The 14,500-nt window shown below is 42.5% G+C and overlaps 1 protein-coding gene across 7 annotated transcripts in view; it reads left to right on the forward strand.

The window, feature by feature from the left end:
- Nucleotides 1-248: 248 nt before the first annotated feature.
- Csnk1a1 (casein kinase 1 alpha 1) overlaps nucleotides 249-14,500 on the forward strand; it is a 44,522-nt gene continuing 30,270 nt past the window's right edge. For 2 of the 7 annotated variants that reach the window (XM_090331248.1, XM_090331251.1), the window contains exons 1-2: nucleotides 249-816; nucleotides 1,263-1,369. In XM_090331248.1, the coding sequence (XP_090187374.1) occupies nucleotides 694-816; nucleotides 1,263-1,369 (230 nt within the window). In that variant the 5' untranslated portion in view covers nucleotides 249-693. The remainder of the gene's footprint in view (nucleotides 817-1,262; nucleotides 1,370-14,500) is intronic. The other 5 variants (XM_090331250.1, XM_090331252.1, XM_090331255.1 and 2 more) reach the window with 3 other exon arrangements.

Here is a 14,500-nt window from a genome sequence, read left to right on the forward strand (position 1 = left end):
CGCCGCAGACCCCCAGCCCCTGCCAGGCAGCGGCGGAAGAAAGCAGCGGCGAGCGGAAGTGGAAGTGAACCCGGGCTGGGAGCACGCCCGGCACGACGCGCCTGCGTGCTCACGCTCGGCAGGCCTCGCCAGCACGCACGGGGCGGTGACGGGATGACGTCGGGAACGTGGGCCGCGGCTCTCACGAATCCCGGCTCCGCCCTCCCTCCTGCAGCCGAGCGTACGAGGCTAGCGCCTGAGCTCCCCTTCCCAGAGTGCTCTGCGCCGTGAAGAAGCGGCTCCCGGGGACCGGGGGCATTTTGTGTTGGCTGGAGCCGGAGGAACAAGATGGCGGCGTCGGCGGAGTGACTGGGGTCCCTCCGGGCCGAAGCCCGCTGCCGTGGTGGCCGCGTCACCGCCGCCCTAACTGAACCGTGCCTCGTCTCCAGCCCGCGACGTCGCGGTGAGAGCGAGCCAGCGGCGGCCGCCTAGAAACAAGTGGCCTGGCCCTAGTAACCGCGACCACCCTTCCGACCGCGGCCTGGCGGAACGAGCCCCGGCCGAGCGGCGCTGATCGCTCCTCCCGGGCCCCGCGCCGCCGGGAGAGACCTCCGTCCTCCACCTCCCGCCGCGCTCCTCGGCCTCGCCGGGCGCCCCCGCCCGCCCCTCGGAGGTGTCGGGGCTCGGCCCCAGCCTCCATTTTCGCGTGTCAGGATGGCGAGCAGCAGCGGCTCCAAGGCCGAGTTTATTGTCGGAGGGAAATATAAACTGGTGCGGAAGATCGGGTCTGGCTCCTTCGGGGACATTTACCTAGCGATTAACATCACCAACGGCGAGGTAAAAATTCTGGGGCGGGGGGGGAGGCCCGGGGATCGCGGGGGGCCTCGGTGCCCGGCCCGGCGCGCACGCTCCGGGGAGCCCGCCGGGGAGGCCGGGGGGCCGGGTCCCCCGCTCTCGCCCTTCCTCCGAAGGAAGGAGCCCAACGGCAAGGCTGGGCCCGCATACGAAGTGTCTCGGCTTGTTTCACCAAACCGTTATTTGCGGGGAGACGGGTCGGAGCGTGCGGCTCCCCGTTTCCCTGCGTGTTCTCGGTCTCGTGAGGACGGGCCGATGTCGCCCTGCACCCTGCGAGGCGGCCTCGCTTGGCGATTACAAAGGGAGCTTTCTTCCCCCCCCCCTTCCTCGGAAGTCGCGGCCGAGGGCTCCGCCGCCGTCTCCAATGCTCTCCCGAGTGACATTGAGTCCGTAGGGAGGTTGATGCCATCATCCCTCTTTCCCTGCAGGAAGTGGCAGTGAAGCTAGAATCCCAGAAGGCCAGGCATCCCCAGTTGCTGTACGAGAGCAAACTCTATAAGATTCTTCAAGGTGGGGTTGGCATCCCCCACATACGGTAAGAACCCCTAACCCCCCAGGCGATCCCCTGTGTGTGGGGGGGAGTGCGGAAGGGGAGACGGGTAGGGGGTAAGTGAGGGGACCGAGGCAAAATCCCGGTCTCGCTATTGAGTTACCTGGGTTCCCCTACAGGCTGTAGTTTCCGGTGAACTGTAAGTCACGGTGACCATTGAGGAAATTCGAGTTTGCTACACTCAACCCCATTTTAACTTCCGTCATTGTCTCTCTCCCCGAGCTTTCGTTTGAAGTTAAATGTGCAGGACCTCTTTGATCCCTAGAGGAAAGGCTGGCCGCGGCTTTCTTTAGGGCAGCACCCCTGCTGTTTGAGGATTGTCCATTGAAGTGGATTTGTAGGTGCCAGAGTGACGGGGCACAGCCAGTTTGGATTGCTATTGGAGCTGGCTTGGGAAATGGCTGCTCTTTTGTTGTGTTTTTGTTCCAACATGTCTTCCTCCTCCGCTAAGAAAATGGCGGAACGACGTGACTCAATCCCATGTTCCTGCCCTTTTCTCAGCGTGGGTTCACCAGTGGGCCTTCCTTAATTCTGCCTTAGAAAACCCAAATGGATTAACGCTTTGAAAAGTCAGAGAAAGCGTTGGGGTTCAGGGAAGGAGATGGCATAATGGCATGTTGATCTCTGTAGCAGATGTCACAAATAGTTTAACTAGACTGGTGTCAGATTCTTCATATTCTTCTCAAAGGTGTTGATTACTCTTTCCTTTCCTCAGTGGTAATATTCGATACATCCAGTTCGAATTAAATTGCTATGGTTAATGGCAAAGGTAGTTTGAGCAGGACCAACTGTTGAAATCCACTCATCAGCTGTATTAAAAGAGAGCTTCCACTTAACCACGGGTTGATGAAGTAATTTTGACCTGTTGATCCATCCATCCATTCATCCATCCATCCATCCATCCATAAAAAGTTTGAGGAAATTGTGGCCTTTAAAATGAAGAGATCTAGTGAATACAATAGAAATCGTAATTAGGATGTAAAAGAACAGATGAAAAGGCTGTTCTTTCAAATGGTTAATTTCATTCTAATGAGATTTAAAGTAGGTTTTTGGCTTTTGAGGTTAAAGAAGCTCTTTTCTAGCATAGAAACTAAATACAGTTTAAAACCCAGCTGCTTTCTAGCAGTACTCAAAAATAACATTCACAGAAGGATCCAGAATAGTTATGAATTAAATGGAATTATATAAAGTTTTCTCTCTCGATTCCAATTTCTATTTTTATAAACTTGAAGTGCTAGGAGAATTCAAGCTGTGGAAACAACCACAACCATAACATACATGAAAACAGTCCAATAAGGTCTTCATTTTTAATGAAGAATGGAAATTGAATGGTGACATAAATGATTTTAAGTGATGAATTCTCAGGAAGAAAAATTCCAAGTTTAACTTCTTTGGCAAAAACTTAATATGAAAATCAAGATGATCCATATTTGAAGTTAGAAATCAGAACCCTGGCTGCTGCTTTTGAGCTTTCCAGCAGTATAATTTTCTCCAGGATTTCTTACAGGTGTAATCATACAGTATGAGGGTATTTGGGTTTGGTAATCTTCCTCATGTTTTGGGAGATAATTTGTGTTGGGATATATATTAGATTTCATAAATTGGGTAGAATTTAATGTATATGAACATTTTCTAAGCATCTGTCATTTTGATTGCTAAACTCAAGAACACTCTTTTATCTGGTAGTTTTTATTTAAGGAGAACACAGACAACAGTAAGGACCATGAGTAACATCCTGAATAAGCACATAAACAAATGAAATGAGCTTGACCAGACCAGTAGGTGCCTTTTATAAGATGATAAGTGCTGAGAGTTATGGTAGTTATAAACTGTCTGTCTGATGTGAAGGAGATAATCTCTCTTTCAGATGAAGGCTTTCTAGAGGAGAAGATGGGATTTCAGGATCTGGCTCTAGGGAAGAAAGCTTGGGGAACTGGTTGGGGAGGCCATCCAAGAAGAGTGGCTTCTGGGAGTGGTTTCTAAAGCAGAGTGTGGTAATTGGATAGTGAAGAAAGTGCATTTGTTTTAGAAGTGGTTTGGTTAAGGTACATAGAAACAAAGATGGCTCATTGGTTTCAAAGTGACTGTGAAAGGAGTTTTCCAGCTCAATAGAATAAAGGACAGAGAATTACATAACCATTTGTTTGAGTGACAACATTTTCCCAACTTTCCAATATGTTCCCTACTATTTTCTGCATCACTGGTTCCTAGTATATATTTAATAGATGTATTAAATATATTGAACTAAGTTGGCAGTTTAGGCGTGACTAAAGTAGTCTGTGTTGTTAAGTCATTGGTTTAGAAGAGTTGACACTAATAAAAAAAATTAAAATAAGCCCAGCTCAGTGGCTCACTTCTTTAATCCTAGCTACTCAGGAGGCTGAGATCTGAGGATCAAGGTTCAAAACTAGCCCAGGCACAAAAGGACCTGAGACTCTTATCTCTCATTAACCTCTAGAAAATGGGAAGTGGAGCTTGGCTCAAGGGTAGGGCCTTGAGTTGAAGAGCTCCAGGACAGGGCTCAGGCCCAAGTTCAAGCCCCATGACCCACAAAAAATCTAAAAAAAAATTAAAAAAAAATAAAGTACTATCCTGGCACTGGAGGGTCATGCTAAACTACTAGGAGGCTGAAATCTGAGGGCCACAGTTCAGGCCAGCCTGCATAGACAGATGAGAGACACTTCACTACATTTAACTAGAAAAAATATTTAAAGTTTTTATTGTCAGGGTGATGTATAGAGGGGTGATAGTTATATTGGTCGGGTAGTGTGTGCACTACTTGAACATTGATACCCCTTTCCATGTTTAAAAATACTCCAAATCCTCCTTCCTCTCATTCCCTCCCCTCCCCTCCCCGGATTTGCTTTTAAGGTACTTAGGAATATCCTAAAACAAAATTACCTAACCTATATAGCCAACTTTGCCTAATCAGGGTTTTCCTGTGTAATTTAAGAGATCTGTTAAATAGAAGCCTAGTCTGTTTTCAAAGAATATCATCCAGAAAAGCATTTTATCAGAGTTTGATATTATGTCTAGACCTTACCTTTAAATGTTATTTTAGTAAGGAAATATCATATAAAATTTAGATAGCAAGTTTCTGGTAAACCACAGGTTGACCATTGACCATTTAGAAGAAGTAATGTAGGAGGTATACTTATATAGAGAAATTATGTGAAAGAAGATGAGTGGGAATATAGAATTGCTCCAACTTTTTCATGTCTGAATGTGAAATGTTATGAAAGATATTTACAAAGAACTAGCCAATTCCTTAAATTGTTGAAAGCAACTTTAATTTTAATCTTTTGTTGTCAGCATTATACATATGAATGATAATGTAATGCTGTTATGAGAGAACAAAAATGATAACCGAATTTGATGTCTTCAAAAATCACTTAAAGATAACTAGATATATGAGGAATGGATTTTTAATGTCAATACATAACTAAATTCATACTGTTTTAGAAGCACTTAATTTATTTAATATAATGCTAAGTAGCATTTTTGAGCTGGACAAGACCTGTATATGTCAAGATCACTTCATGCCTGCTCATAGACCTAACTCCCTTTTCATTCTATACTAAAAGAACCATACTTTGCTTTGGTCTCATACTGAGATATGGAAAAGCTTTGGTATTGAGTCTCATCTTGAGATGTTAAAAAGTTCTCCTGTGTTAGTAACCTAGGTCAGGGGTATAATCAGTGGAGGAGTGCTTGCCTAACACAGGCCCTGGGTTCAGTCTCTAGCACCATATAAAAATTAATGAAAATTATTCACATCATTTTACTAGAAGTTTATAATTTGGGATAGTATTCTCTGGAACTCATAGATTGTAAGTAAGATTTTTTTTTAAGTTATTTGAGTAAATACTTGGAAATCCATGTAAAGTATATAGTTTTTACTTTTTGGCTTTAGTCATATTTAGGTAGCATTTTAGCTTTAAAAAATTAGTTGTCCCTATTCCTACCTATTAAGGAAGCTTTTTCTCATGGTCTTTTAATATTTAGTAAGGAATTTTTCAGTCAAGAATGCTGTGATCCTCAGCACCTCTCTCTTCTCTCCTCCCCCCATACACAGAGAACATGCTTAGCATGTAAAGGCACTAAATTTCAGGTCTCTTTTCCCTCTCTCTCCAGTCTTTTAGTGCCTTTACACGGAGTGATGGTTGAAAATTTGACTCATTCAAATTGATCCTTAATTCATGTTCCTGCTGGCATGTATGTGTGAAATATGTACTGGGCTTGAAATTTAGCCTGGTTGTTGTTCCTTAACTTTTGTTCAAGGCTATCACTCTTCCGCTTGAGCCATACCTCTACGTCCAAACTTTTTGCTGCTTAATTGGAGGCAAGAATCTTTGTTTTGTCAGGACTGGCTTCTACCTGCAATCCTCAGATCCTCAGTTCTGAGTAGGTAGGATTATAGGCATGAATCACAGCTGCCTTAATTTTTTTTTTTTCTTTTCTTGGTAGTTACTGGCCTATGAACTGAGTACCTCTGGCTTGTTAGGAACCTCCTAACAGGGCTTTAGCCACCAACCACAGTCTTTTTGTGGATGAGGGTGTGGTGTGGGGCAGTACCTACCAGAAATGGCTTTGAAGTCATGGTGCTCCTGCTTCAGCCTCCTTGTGTTAGAATTTAGGTATATGCCACCATGCCAGGCTCTGGTTATTGATTTTGTTTCTAATCTCAAAAGATTCTTAAAGTTTTGTATGACCAATATAACACTGAATGAGAATGAACTGATACATATCTTAATGGGATTTAAAAAAAAACTGGTGTAATATGCATATGCTGAAATTTGAAGATGTTAATGTGTGATTAAGACAGGGAATTGAGTAAATCTAGGAATCATAGTGGGAAACCAGCCTTGGCAGAACAATCCATGAGTCTATCTTCACGTAGTCAGCAAAAGGCTTGAAGTGTGGCTTAAATGGAAGAGCACAAAGCCTAGAGTTTGACCCAGTACCAGTGCACATACAGAAATATGTGGTTGGATTAGTTTTGATAAATGTATTTATTTGTGTGTAGTCCGTATTGCTGTTAAGAAAGTTTTGGGGGACTGGGAGTTTGGCCTTAGTGGTAGAGTGCTTTCCTAGCATGCATGAAAACCCAGGTTCAATTCCTCGGTACCACATACATAGCAAAAAGCTGGAAGTGGTGTTGTGGCCCAAGTGGTAGAACACTGTCCTCATGCTCTGAATTCAAGCCCCAGGAGTGGCCAAAAAAAAAAAACAACCCAAAACTTTTTGTTTCGTAGACTGTTAATCCTTTATATAAGGTAGGTTTTGATGACATAAAGGTATATTGCCCTTTGTGGTACTAGGATTTGAACAGTGCATCGTACACATGGGTTCTATCACTTGAGCCATGCATGCCTTCAGCCCTTTTTGTTCTAGTTAGGTTGGGTTTTTTCGTTTTTGTTTTTGTTTTGTCAGTCTTAGGACTTGAACTTTGGGTCTGGGCGTGGTGTCCCTGAGCTCTTCAGCTCAAGGCTAGCACTCTTCTCCTTGAGCCACAGCACCACTTCATGTTTTCTGGCAGTTAATTGGAGACAAGAGTCTCACAGGCCCAGCTTGCTTTTGTGCCCAGGCTGGCTTTGAATGGTGATTCTCAGATCTCAGCCCCCTGAGTGGCTAGGATTAGAACCATGAGCCACTGGTGACCTGTTGGTTTTGAGGTCATGGTTCTACTTTTTGCCAGGGTGGCCTGGACTATGATCTATAATTTTCCTAGTTACACTTTTTCATTCATTCCTGGAGTGGTGAATGGGCATCATCATTCCCAGCTTTGTTGAGATGCAGTCTTGTGAAGTTTTTGCTCTGGCTGGCTAGATACATAAATAATGTATTGCTAGCATACTTTGACAGATATGAGCCATGGTATCCAGCAAAATATGGTGTCTATTGATAGAATTAGAATAAAAGTTATTCTCCATTTCCTTGTACAGTACGTTATTCTTTTGAAGTTTGTCTTTAATAAGTACTATTGAAATAGGGAGTATTTGGTTGAATTCAATGTGGCTAAATGCTCTCTATCATTCTATATGTAAAAACAAACAAGCATCCAGGCATCATATAAGTCTCTTCTAATCATTAAAACAATACTGTAAATTAAGGTTTCATATGATTTGCATAGATCTTACTCCCTTTTAGTTATATACATTGCGCCCACATTGCATTCATATAAGGATCTTTAAGAAAAAAGTTACCAAAATGGATTCCAGGAACTAGATACATGGGTTTTGGTAGTGGGGGTGGTGGTAGTCAGTGTTTGTTTTTGCTTTGGGGTTTTCTTTTATGGGGAAGCAGGGGACAGAAAGGGCAGGGAAAAGGGTGAGCAAATGGAGACATGCTATTCAATATGCACTATATGGAAAATGAACTATGTAACCTGTGGACAGACACAAGGGGGGAACAGAGAAAGCAAAAGAAGGGATGACATTGTCCATTACTTGATCTATGAAATAGCAATATCACTATACAGCACCTTAATAACAATAAAATGCCATTGTAAAAAAAGAAAAGAAAAATTGTCACCTGATGTTTTGATTGGATTGGTTTGGTGTTTAACCTAGGTAGCACTTTTTTGTGTGTGTGTGTGACACTGAGGTTTGAACTTGGAGCCTTGCGATAGTGCTCTCCTTCTGGCCATATCTTCACCCTGTTTGAGTGTACGGTTTTTCAAAGCACCCCTCAGTGATTTGAATATGCAACAGGAACCACTGTACTATATCATATTTTGGTTAGTAATTGCACCAGGAGCTCATGAGGTTCAAAGCCAGCACTGGTAGGGAGATCTGAGACTCTTTTTCTCCAACTAACAATCAAAAAGTTGGAAGTGCAACTGTGGCTTAAGTGGGGGTTAAGACAAAGCTCAGGGACATTGCCCAGGCTCTGAGTTCAAGCTCTAGGACCAGCATAAAAATAACTGTTGTCTCTATCTACTCCTATTAACCTGAAACCACATCTCAACAATGGTTTTGTTTTTTGTTTTTGCCAGCCCTGGGCCTTGAACTCAGGGCCTGAGCACTGTCCTTGGGCTTTCTCATGGCTAGAGCTCTACCACTTGAGCCATAGCACTACTTTTCTCGCTAGGCAAGCACTCTACCATTAGGCCAAAATCCCGGCCCCAACAATGGGGTTTTTATTATTGTTGTTTGACAGTTGTTGGGCTTGAACTCAGGGTCTGGGCACTGTTGTTGAGCTCTTTTGCTCAAAGCCACTCTGCCACTTTGAGACACAGCTCTGGTTCTAGTTTTTGAGTGCTTAATTGGAGGTAAGAGTCTTATGGACTTTTCTGCCCATCTTGCTTTGAACTGAGAGCTGAAGATTGAGTAGCTAGGATTGTGAGCCTAAGCTACCAGTGTCCAGCTGAAGACATAATAGTAATAGGAGTCAACTTCTGGGAGTAAATTTGGAAAGGTAGAAATTGATCAGGAGCTAGAGGTGTTGCTCAATGGTTGAATGCTTACCTGGCATCTAGAAGCCATGCACGACATAGAGGAAGGAATCAAAACTGTTCATACTATTCATTTCTTTTTTCTTCCTTTTTCTTTTTTTGCCAGTCATGGGGCTTTGAACTTAGGGAGGGCCTGCACACGCTGTCTCTGAGCTTCTTTTACTCAAGGCTAGTGCTCTACTACTTGAGCCACAGTGCCATTTCTTCATATATTTTTCACTTCCTATAAATATTAAGGTGCTTGAATTTTCCCATGAGCTTGTGCTTCTCCACAATACTACTCTACTATTATCATTAGAGCATTACAGCAAGGAATGACAAAATCAAGAGATCATTTGTGATCTTTGAAATGAAACTTTGAGTAGTATTACGAGAATAGCTATATAAATGAGAAAATGAGGTTCAACAGATACAAACAAGATGAAAACAACTTAACTGGTAAAGAGCAAATGTGGATAATAATCCTGTGTGCTTTATATACTAATCTCTACTGGTTATTTGATTTCTTGCAGTCATTCCCTAATTGCCATTCACTCCTTTTACCCTTTTCCAGTATTTAGGAATCAGTCTTCCTATGTGCCAGTGGTTCATCTCTGTAATCCTAGTTGAGCACTGAGGAGCATAGTTCACAGCCAGTTTAAGCCCTTAAATCTGGGATTTTAATCTCCAATTAACAAGCAAAAAGCTGAACTGTATATGTGGTTCAAGCAGTATAGTACTGGCCTTGAAGCAAAAATCTGAGGGAGAGAGCTCGAGGGCCTTAAGTTTGAATGCCAGTACTGGCACCAATAAAAAAAACAAAAACAAAAAACCCCACAATCTCTTTTCTCAGAGCAACTATTCTTTGGTGTCATTCTCTAAAATATAGATTAGATCCTCATAATTTTATGTGCTTTTCTCTCCTTAATCACATATTTATCCACTCATGCTGGGATATATAAACTATGAAAGTATGGATTATACTGGGCACAGTGGCTCACTCTCATAATTCCAGCTATTCTGGAAGGGTCAGGGCTCAAGGCGAGCCTGTACAAAAAGTTATCAAGACTCATCTCAATAAGCTGGGCATGATGGTGAGCAAGCACCTAGTTTGGCCATGGATAAGAAACTGGCCTTGCTCATTTAAAAAAAAAATTATATGCCAGGAACAGATGACACATGCCTGTAATCCTAATGATTCAGAAGGCTGGGATGTGAGGATTGAGGAAGCCAGCTACCCACCAAAAAAAAAAAAAAAAAAAAAAAATGCTGAAAGTGGATCCATGGCTCAAGTGATAAGAGCACTAATCCTGAACATGGAAGCTCAAGAACAGTACCTAGACCCTGAGTTCATGAAGCCCTAGAACTAGACATACACACATGGTGTTTTGTCACGTTAGCTGCTGTAAAATTTGCTACTTACACGTCCGTGTCATGAAGTACCTTGAAGTAATAGTGTATTTGAGAGTTTTGTGTTTTTTTAGTTTATCTTAGAAGGTACAGAATAAATTACAAGAAGATAACACGATGGGAAAATTATATACCATAGTTAAGGATCTTGGGGTATGTTATATTAGTAAAGTATTAGTAATAGGAAGTAAGGATAGAGTAGAGAAGACTGTTACTTGTTTTTTTTTGTTGCTGGTTAAAGAATGCATATGCATACTCAGGAGGCTGAGATCTGAGGATCAGTTTGAAGCCAGCCTGGACAAGAAAGTCCATGAAACTCAATGTCTCACCAAACTGGAGGTAGATCTGTGACTCAAAATGGTAGAGTGCCAGCCTTAAGCAAAGTAGCTTAAGCCCAGGCCCTGAGTTCAAGCCCTGCAACTGACTAAAAATAATAATAAAAAAAAATACATAGGATTCCCAAATTTTAGATCTTACTCAACAGTTGATTTAGAACAAGGATTCTCTTTTTTAAAAGTGATCTTCAGTGATATACAGAGGGGTTACAGTTACCTAAGACAAGTAAAGAGTGTATTTCTTTTTTATGCAATGTCACCACTTCCATCCCTACCTACAACTTGTGTAATTTATTTCCAGCAAATGTCTGATGAGGACCACTGCAGTATTCGCCCTTTACTCCTCCCATTTCTGTGCCTCTCTTTCCCTGCCAAAATTAGATAAACAAGACAAAAGAAAAACTGCAGCAAAGAGAAAAACCTTGTTTCCATTTCCTGAAGTTCATTTGAGTAATATAGTTGTCTAGTGAGTACCACTGCTGCTACATTTGTTCACTCTTTGCTTCTCCATTACTGTGCTCCCTCCCCCACCCACTCTCCCAAAGACAGATAACTGTTGTTCCTGAAGACAAAAGAAAAAATGAACAGCAACAAAGAAAACTCAGGTTTCCATTTCCTGGAGTTAATTGGAATATTATTTTATATGATCAGATGCACATAGGCATTGCACCTTTGTAGAACAAGGATTCTTAACCCAGATCAGGACTGTCTTCCATTGCTGTGTCCCCAGGATGTGTGTGTCCTTGGTTCAATTAAAATTATATCTTTGTGTGAATCTTTACATAAAATCTAAGAAAGTAACTTTATGGTATTCAAATTTCAGTACAACTGGTTTCCTTCAATACTGTGTATTTTATGCATTTGGAAGTTTCTCTCAGAAGTTGTTTTTTTTTGCCAGTCCTGGGCTTGAGCTCAGGGCCTGAGCACTGTCCTTGGACTTTCTCAAGGCTAGAGCTCTACCACTTGAGCCTCAGCACCACTTCCAGCTTTTTTCTGTGTATGTGGTACCAAGGAATTGAGCCCAGGTCTTCGTGCATGCAAGGCAAGCACTTTAACCACTAGGCCAAACTTCCAGCCCTCTCTCAGAAGTTTTGTGGAGGGGCCAGGAGTGTGGTCTAGTGGTAGAGTGCTTACCTAGCATGCACAAGACATTTGAGTTTGATTCCACCACATACACAGAAAAAGCCACAAGTGGTGCTATGTCTTGAGTGGTCACTAGCCTTGAGAAAGCTCAAGGACAGTACCTAGGCCCTGAGTTCAAGACCCACGACTGACAAAAACAAGTTTTGTGGAGTGTTCCTGCTAACGAAGGGAGGGATCCATGGCATCAAGAAGAGTGCACACAATTCTTGTTGTCTTATGTTCAAAGTAAAATGAAGAAACAAATGGCAGCAAGGAAGCTAAGAAGGATGAGAACCACTTGGCACCTCTTGAGTATGGAGAACAGCAAAAGGAAGTCTAGTGCGAAATGTTTAAAAGGGTTGAAGAATCTGGTCCCTTCTGGCTCTCGCCTATAATCCTAGCAACTCAGGAAACAGATCTGAGGATTATGGCTGGAAGCTAGGTCAGACAGAAAAGTCCCTGTGAGACTGTTATTTCTAAGAAACTACTTAGAAAAAGCTGGAAGTGGCTCTATGGCTCAAGTGGTAGAACCATAGTCTTGAGCCAAAGAAGCTCAGAGAAGCACTCAGGCTGTGTTCAAGCCCCAGGACCAGCACAGAAAAGGCTGTAATCCTAGCTGTACAGGAGCCTGAGATCCAAGGATCTCAGTAGTAGTTGGCCCAGGCAGGAAAATCCCATTAGACTCACTCCAGTTTACAACCCAAAAGCCAGCAGTGGAGCTGTGACTCAATTGTGGAGAGCCAGCCCTCAGTGATGAAGCAAAACAATAGTGACCAGGCCCTGAGTTCAAGCCTTACTACTGGCGCGCACACACACACACACACACACACACACACACACACACACACACACACACACACACACACACACACACACACACACACACACACACACACACACACACACACACACACACACACACACACACACACACACACACACGTACGTAGGGGTTGGGGCCGAAGAGATATCTTTGGACCAAAATGTAATTCAGTCTTCTTAAGTTATTTTCATAATGAATGTCACTAATAAGATGAGATATAATGGTTGCTGATAATAGTGTGATACTAAGTTCATGATGCCTGCAGCTTCCAGAAGTAACAATACATACATCAGGTGTCACCATCTTATTTCCATATGTGCAAATAAACTTCAGAAATAAACTTTTGTTAGCTCTTCCTTACACCTCTCTTTTACTGGTTCCCCCCCCCATCATCCTAACCAGTTTCACTCTCCTGTCACTCATTTTTTCGGTGTTTATTAATTATACGAAGGGGTTTCACTGTGCATTTCAAAATTGCATGTATTGTGTTTCCCTAGCTACAAACTCTAATCAGTCCCCAAGTTACTTAACAAAATACAGTCTTCTAGCTTTGTATTCAAAAGTCTGTAGCATGTTTCTGAATCTATGAAAAGGTCATAATGAAACCTTTTTTTTTTTTTAAAGATCTAGGGCTTTAAAGGTGTGGATCAAATAGAGCATGTGCCTAGCAAGCATGAAGCCCTGAGTTCAAACTTTATTGCCACTGGGGCGGGGGGAGAAAAATGTCTCAAACCATTTTCCACCTCTGTTCTACCTTGTATGATGGAAGCCCATATTCAGAAATATGTCTGTTATTTCTCCTTTCTACCTTCCCTATCCATTTATCAGTGCAGCAGACTTTTTTTTTGGTTGGTCTGGGGCTTGGATTCCGGGCCTGTGCATTGTCCCTGAACTCTTCAGCTCTAGACTACTCCTTGAGCCAGAGCACCACTACCTGTTTTCTAGTGGCTAATTGGAGATAAGTAGTGCCCGGGTAGCTTTGAACTGAAATCTTAGATCTCAGCCTCCTGAGTAGCTAGGATTACAGGTGTGAGCCCCCGTACCCAGCAGCAGACCATTTTTGTAAGACCTATTTAAGCAAATTTGCTTGCCATTGTTATTTAGTCTGGGTTCTATTAAACTCCTTTGTTAGCTTCATTGACTTTTACATATATTATTTATGCTTTTCCCTTTATTTGCATATATTAATTATACAGAGAAGATGGGTTTGTTGTAATATATACATCTATCTATATGCTTTGATCATATTTAACCCATTAACTTTATCCTTTCATCTTTTTATTTTATTTTAGTGCCAGTCCTAGGGCTTGAATTCATCTTGGGTACTGTCACTGAGCCTTTTTTTTTTTTTTTTTTTTTTTTTTTTTTGCCAGTCCTGGGCTTGAGCTCAGGGTCTGAGCACTGTCCTTGGACTTTCTCAAGGCTAGAGCTCTACCACTTGAGCCTCAGCACCACTTCTGGCTTTTTTCTATGTATGTGGTACCAAGGAATCGAACCCAGGTCTTCATGCATGCTAGGCAAGCACTTTAACCACTAGGCCAAACTCCCGGCCCCCCCCCCCCTTTTTTTTTTAAAGGCTGCCACTCGACCACTTGAGCCACAGTTCCAATTTCTCTTCCAGCCTTTTGGTGGCTACTTGAAGATGAGTCTCATAGACTGAACCCAGGCTGGCTTCAAACTATGATTCTCAAATCTCCTGAGTAGTAAGGATTATAAGCAAGGAACACGGGACACTGGCGCGCTTGCCTCTTGCTTTTTTTTTTTTTTTTTTGCCAGTTCTAATGCTTGAACTCAGGGCCTGGGCACTGTCATTGAGCTATCTCAAGGCTAGAGCTTTATCACTTGAGCCACAGCACCATTTCTGGCTTTTTCTGTGTATATGGTACCGAGGAATGGAATCCACAGCTTCATGCATTCTGTAGGTCCCTTCATTCTGTTTTTATGCCTGATTATCTTTAAACTAGATTTAGTTTGTATATATGGGTTTAGGG

The sequence above is a fragment of the Megascapheus bottae genome, chromosome 4 (assembly GCF_031878675.1).
Source record: "Megascapheus bottae isolate mThoBot1 chromosome 4, mThoBot2.hap1, whole genome shotgun sequence".
NCBI lineage: Eukaryota > Metazoa > Chordata > Mammalia > Rodentia > Geomyidae > Megascapheus > Megascapheus bottae.